This window comes from Populus alba, chromosome 5 (assembly GCF_005239225.2).
Source record: "Populus alba chromosome 5, ASM523922v2, whole genome shotgun sequence".
NCBI classification, from domain to species: domain Eukaryota; kingdom Viridiplantae; phylum Streptophyta; class Magnoliopsida; order Malpighiales; family Salicaceae; genus Populus; species Populus alba.
The window spans coordinates 6,804,809-6,812,166 of NC_133288.1; the positions used below are offsets into that span (position 1 = coordinate 6,804,809).

Genomic DNA, 7,358 nt, shown 5'->3' on the forward strand with positions numbered 1-7,358 from the left:
AATATTAAAGGATATAATTAAAATAAAATTCAATTAAAATAATAAGTCAAGTTAACCTAGTTTAACCTGTCAAACATAGATTATGAGACCGAGATAACACCACATAAAGTAAATGAAAACAAATTATGAAGCTCAATTCTCAATCAACTCAATGTTGAAGAATAAAATTAAAACAAAATAATAAAAAAAACAAAAAAAACCCACTCGAGTCAACCAATCAAAATAGTGAACTAGATCATGAGACTAAGATAATATCATAGAATGCAACTTGAAATAAATTATGAAGCTATAATTCTTAATCAATCTAATATTAAAGGATGAAAGTAAACAAAAAAAATTCAACTAAAAAAGGGAAGAAAAACTAAAGTTAACCATCCTAATCCACAACCTGGGTTATAGATAATGATAACCCCATAAAAAGAAAATGAATTTTTTTATATATGTAAAACTTAATTTTCGATCAACCCAATATTGAATGATTAAATTGAAATAAATAAATATAAAAGACAAAAAAATTACTCGAGTCAACACAGGTTAACCTGTTAAATTCAAGTCAAGAGACCAAAATAACTCCATAGAAAGAAATTAATTTTTTTATATATAAATTTCAATTCCTAATCAACCTAATGTTGGATGATAAAATTAAAAAAAATATTTAATTAAAAAAAAGACAAGAATACTCGAGTCAACATGGTTAACTCACAAAACTCACTAGTTAGGTCATAAGACTATGACAACCCCATGAAAAACAAATCAAAAAATAATTATAAAGTCCAATTCCTAAGCAACTTAATAATAAAGGATGAAGTTGAGAAAAAATAATTAAAATTTGACAAAAAAATTGACCTAATTTAATACAGCTAACCCGCAAAACTTGAAATTTGGATCATGAGGCTATGAAACTCTACAAAAAGTAAATAAAAACAAATTATAACGTTCAATATCGAGTAAATCTAATTTTAAAAGATGAAATTGAAAAAATAAATAAAAACTAAGTTTGAAATAAAAAGAAAAAAAATAATCCTTACAAATATGAGGGTCAAAATGAAAAAAAAAAAAAAAAAAAAAAGCTTTGCGTTTTTACTGTCCATTGCTGCAATGAAAACCCAAACCTTTCTAGCATATACTACCTTTTTCTACCAATGCTAGGTTGCAGGTTATATAATTTTGTTTATAACCTTATAAAAAATATAGAAATGATAGGAATTCAAAAGTTTAATGAATAGAAGATGAAATTGTTTTTAAAATATTAAAATTGTGATATCTTGGATGACATTTTAAAAAAAAATTAAAACACTAACATATTGGATGAATCAGTACCAACTATTTTTAACCTGTTAAACTCTAGATCTAGGACATGAGCCTATGACAACACCATAGAACCCAAATCAAAACAAATTAGGAACCACCATTAAAATTAACCAAATACTAAAGGCCCGAAATGAAACAAATTCAATAAAAAAAAAATGACTCGAGCAAACTAGAACAGTGTCTTGTACTATAACACAGTTCAAACCGATATTTTTAAAAAAGAAAGAAAAATTCAAGATTCGAGTAATTGACCTGACTAGATCCATTAAATTAGGTTAATTTGATAGTATGATTAAAAAATAACAATGAATGATAAATAAAAAGACGTGAGATAACCCATGTTATTTTTAAAATTAGTAAAAAAATCATATAGAAAAAAAAAAAGAGCTCAATCTTCAAATAAATCAAATGTTGAAGAATAAAAACAAAAAAACATGAGTTTTTTTTTTTTAAAAAAAAAACAAATGATTTAATACCTTACACTACATTGTGGGTTAAATATTTTTTTTACAACCTTAAGAAAACATTAAAATGAATAGAGATGGTGACGTAATGGATGCTATATTTTTAAAAATAAATATTGAGAAATTAATTTAATTTAATTAAAAAAATATTTAAAAAACATCTAAATCTAAAAAATAATATAAAAAGACCCCAAGATAACTCAAGTAATTTTTAAAAGTAATGAAAAATCCTGTACAAAGAAAAAATAATTACAAGGCCCAATGTTTAATTAAATCAAATACTAAATGATGAAATTGAAAAACATGAGTTTAGAAAAGAAAAGAAAAAAAAACAACAAATGAACATGAGTGATTATTCTAAATCTAAGTTAATCTTTCAAATTCACAATGCATTAAATCTTAAACTGGAGGGTCAATCAACAAGCTTGATTTATGATTAAAAGATGAAATCGAAAAAAAAAATTCAATTATAAAAACTTGCCAAGATTAAAAAAAATAAGGATAAAATTTGATATATATATATATATATATATATATATATATACTAGTAACTTTTTTAATTTTTTTTATGGTAATATAATTATTTTATTGTTTTACTATTTTTTTATTAAAAAAATATATATGTTATCTCTATCACTAGTAAATTTCTATGGAAATACTACTCCACCCCAAATTCTAAACTTAATATTTTCAGTGAAGAATCAAAAGGGTGATTTCACTTACCAATCTACATTAATTTCTAGTGATACAGTAAAAATCCCACAGCCATAGATTTTGTTTCATGAAAGAAAGTTTAGCAATATCCAAGTTTTTAGCCTAATCTTTGAGGGTCAATGAAAATTAATTGTTTTAAATATTGTAATTAGACGTTGTTTTTATTTAATTTTATGAGAGATTGTTGTTAGTTGTCATCCATTGGCTATAATTTTGTGCTGGTAAAGACTCTTCTCCACAATTGAACCTATCATTTAACAACATGACACGGCTCAAGGAAAGCCAAAATAAATGGAGGTCAACTATAATTTATCCTGTTTCTATGACCGTTACTCCGGTGTCTTCTCCACCTTTTCTGCTGGCCTTAATTAAAGCGCTATAAAGCTAGCTTCATTCGTCATTAGGATCTCAAGCATCTGAGACAAATTATTTCTTTTGTCAAACCCAAGGGCAAAAGATCATATACATCAGACTCAGATTGCTGAGAGATGGCGGGGGGAGCTTTTGTGGCGCCAGGTTCTGGGAAGAAATACGAGGGTGGGGTCACATGCTTTGTTATCGTCACCTGTTTGGTGGCTGCCATGGGTGGTCTCATTTTCGGTTATGACATTGGTATCTCAGGTAATAAATGGAAGACCTTCTATCTCTTTGGAGTGACAAAGATTGCTGTATACTGTATATATATTATCTCTTAAGGTGCTAATAATTGGATGATTTTGCGCGATGTTGCAGGTGGTGTTACTTCTATGGACTCGTTTCTAAAACGATTCTTCCCATCTGTGTACCGCAAAGAACATGAAACTCGTGATGATGACAATATGTACTGCAAATTTGATAGCCATTTGCTGACATTGTTCACATCTTCCCTTTACCTTGCGGCCCTGGTAGCTTCCTTCTTTTCATCTACAGTGACAAGATTATTCGGCCGTAAGATCTCGATGTTGTTTGGAGGCCTGGTTTTCTTTGTAGGTGCCATTTTTAATGGTGCTGCGACCAATATAGCAATGCTTATCGTTGGTCGTTTGTTGCTTGGTGTTGGTGTTGGTTTTGCTAATCAGGTACTTGCGTTATTTACACTCTCTTTCTCTCTCGACATTGGCTTTGTCTCTTTGATATGGTGATAGATCCTGCTTGACATTGATTTTCATTTTCTCGGTTCTGTACAGTCTGTTCCAATTTATCTATCTGAAATGGCACCAGCCCAAATCAGAGGAGCACTCAACATTGGTTTCCAAATGGCCATTACAATTGGTATCCTGGCTGCAAATCTCATTAACTACGGAACAGCCCAAATCAAGGAGGGATATGGGTGGAGAATTTCTTTGGGTCTTGCGGCTGTCCCTGCTTTGATGATCACTATTGGATCGTTCTTCCTCCCAGACACTCCCAATTCTATACTTGAGAGAGGCCACCCCGAGCAGGCAAAGAGAATGTTGCAAAAGATTCGAGGCACAGACAACGTTGAAGCAGAATTCCAAGACCTTGTGGACGCGACCGAGGCTGCAAAGAAAGTGGAACACCCATGGAAAAACATCTTGCAGCCAAAATACAGGCCTCAACTTGTCATTTGCACAATGATCCCATTCTTCCAGCAACTCACTGGAATCAATGTCATCATGTTTTATGCACCTGTTCTCTTTAAGACCTTGGGTTTCGGCGATAATGCTTCGCTTATGTCTGCAGTTATTACAGGCGTAGTAAATCTCGTATGTACACTTGTTTCCGTCCACTCAGCTGATAGGTTCGGGAGAAGAATTTTGTTCCTAGAAGGAGGGGTTCAAATGATTATTAGCCAGGTACATAATTACAACCTTAACCAAGTTAATTTCTCGGTATACGAAGACTCCTGTAATTAATAGGGATGCACGTTAGATTGCTGCTGATTTTATGAACATGTACACATGATTGCAGATAATTGTTGGAATCTTGATAGCCATCAACTTCGGAACACGAGGTGTAGGAGAATTGTCAAAGGGATCGGCCAACTTAGTGTTGTTCTTCATCTGTGCTTATGTTGCAGCATTTGCCTGGTCTTGGGGTCCACTGGGATGGCTGGTGCCTAGTGAAATCTGCCCTCTTGAGATCAGATCAGCAGGGCAAGCCATCAACGTCTCAGTTAACATGTTCTTCACTTTCGTCATTGGCCAGTTCTTCCTAAGCATGCTTTGCCACATGAAGTTTGGTCTCTTCTTGTTCTTCGCTGGCTTTGTTGTTCTCATGACCATCTGCGTTTTCTTCTTCTTGCCCGAGACGAAGAACGTCCCAATTGAAGAAATGAACAGAGTGTGGAAGGCACACTGGTTCTGGGGCAAGTATATCCCTGACGATGCTGTCATCGGAAACCAAACATATACTGCGTGAAACGATCATCGCGAGAACAATTGTCCTGCCTGTACATTTGCGTAAAGAGATACAGCACGCATGCTTTACTGTATACATGTGATCTGATGTGCAATCCTTCGAACAAAACAATAAATAAAGAAAAAAAATTCAAATACAGTCACTAATGTTTATTAACTTGCAATTGTTAGTATATCTTCTTGAAGAACTGTATGCAAAATCATCAAAACAATATGGAAAAAGGTCCCAAACTCTATATATAGTTAACATTTCAAAATTCACACGGTTATAATTTGCCTTATTAGTTATTATTTTCTTATTTTAATCTAAATTATGAAATATATATTTTGAAAGGGTTCAAATCTGTTACTGTAAAACCCTATTTGATGATCGTAGTGATGTGATCAGAGATTAGAAAAGGCAAAAAGAAAGAAGAGACAAGAAAATCTCTCTGATCACGGTTTCTTTCCTCTCATTATGCATATAGCAGAAAAATGACGCGTGTAAAAACATCTGACACAGCTGCTTCTTTATTAAGTATATCAACTATTTATTTTTATATTTTACAAATATTTAATTTTTTTACTTTAAATTATTAATTTTTTAATGTTTTTAAATTATTTTAATTACCTGATGTTAAAAATAATTTTTTTTAAAATATTATTTTGATATATTTCTGAATAAAAAACATTTTAAAAAATAACCGCAACCACAATACCGAACACATTATTAAATCTTATGTTTAAAAACCCTGCATAGAGATTGAAACTTTTTATTTAATTATAAAAATTTCTTTAAATTAATTTGTGAATGAACAAAATTGAATTAAATTGTAAGAAATAAAGTTTAATGAATTCCTTAATTTTAGAATGTTAGTTTTTCTTAGACGAACTCCAAAATAGACTGTCTTAATATATGAAAAAAAGCAATCCAAATTAGGGTATCGACTTAAAAAACAAAAAGCCACCACATTATTCTACGATTTATAGGTGACTTTTCAAGGCTGTTTATATCACAATATGAGCTCCCCTAAGCAAGTCAAAATATGGCAATACAAAAAAGAGGTCCAACTTTTTTTCCCTTTCATCCACATAATTTCTTGAAACAAATTTCATACTGACCATGAAGGAAGATATATACAATATCGAACTGAATATTGAAATTACATAAATTAAAAATCAAGTGGTCATGATCCTATTACTATTACTCTACTAAAATAATTAAAATTAGTTTAATTGTTTATATCAATAACAAACCAAATTAATATAACTTTGTGTCGTAACTTAGTTAGTTGAAGTGTGTGTATTGGTAGCTAAAGATTATAAATTTGATTCTCACAAATATCAACAATTTCTTTCATGTGTCTTTTTTTTTTTTCAAGAAAAAAGTGAATGACAAAACAAATATTGGCCTAGGTCCACGAGCATGTGCTTTGTTGTAATAGACCCTTTGGGTTTTTTATTATCTCTTTAGGTTTTATTACCCTATTTTTTTATTTTATTTTTTTAATTTTATTATTTAATATGAGATTTTTATTTAATTTTATCTTTCAATATTAAGTTGATATTGATTTTTGTATTTTTTATCAAATAATAAAATAAAAAAAATCAATTCGAATCAATATACTTCATAACTCGAGTCGGGGGTTTTGTGGGTCAACTAGGGTTAATTTGACCTATTTCTTCTTCTTATTTTGCCTTTGAACCTGTTGTTAGGATTGTTGCCATTAATGTGCAGCAATCATAAAACCTTTATAGCATATCATAAGAAGTATGATTGTCATTGTCAAAAGGTTACAGTAATAGTTGTACCAACCATTGACAAAAATAATGCAACCCATGTGCTGCCACCATTTGTGTCATAATTTATGGCCTCTTGCCTTACCATTGATACTTATAAATAGAGGTTTTATTTGAGAGCAAAATAAGAGAGAGTGTGAAGAAAAGAGAGGAAGAGAGAAAAAGGTGTGGTTACCAAGGGCATTAGCCCTGTTGCTATGTGCAGCAATGTGTGAGAGCAATGAGAGTTGAGTTTGAATGAAATGATCCTCCTCCTCCATGTGTGCTGTAACCCTTTTTCTATATCTCTAATAATATTGACTCTTCTCTCGTGGATGTAGGCGGTTTGCCGAACTACGTTAAATATTATATTAATGTGCTTAGCTTTCAATAGGCAGTCACCAGTCAGATTCCCCAATACATGTCCAGTTAACAAGGTTATGTTGAGAAAACTCTCACTCAATTTAATTTAAAACTCGGGCTAACTAAAAAGTTGAGCAGATGAGAATTTTTAACTTTGAATTATTATACTGAGTTTAATAACAATGTCAAAAAATTTACTACGATGTAGAAATTATTATTTTTACGTTCCAAAAATTTGTAGTCCAACCCGAACAATAGCGCGAGAAAATGAACTAGTATATCTATTTGAACACATCATGTATATCTTGATCTTTTTGGTAAGCATTATATCTTTGATTTAGTAATTGATGAAGCTGATAAAAACTTCATTGAATTTGAGGCCTTTTTT

The 7,358-nt window shown here is 31.0% G+C and overlaps 1 protein-coding gene across 1 annotated transcript; it reads left to right on the forward strand.

Moving 5' to 3' along the window:
• Positions 1 to 2,779: 2,779 nt before the first annotated feature.
• LOC118038703 (sugar transport protein 10) lies at positions 2,780 to 4,988 on the forward strand. Its single transcript, XM_035045118.2, has 4 exons — positions 2,780 to 3,110; positions 3,222 to 3,547; positions 3,656 to 4,285; positions 4,401 to 4,988. The coding sequence occupies exons 1-4, from the start codon at positions 2,978 to 2,980 to the stop codon at positions 4,848 to 4,850; spliced, it is 1,539 nt and encodes a 512-aa protein (XP_034901009.1). The 5' UTR covers positions 2,780 to 2,977; the 3' UTR covers positions 4,851 to 4,988.
• Positions 4,989 to 7,358: the final 2,370 nt, after the last annotated feature.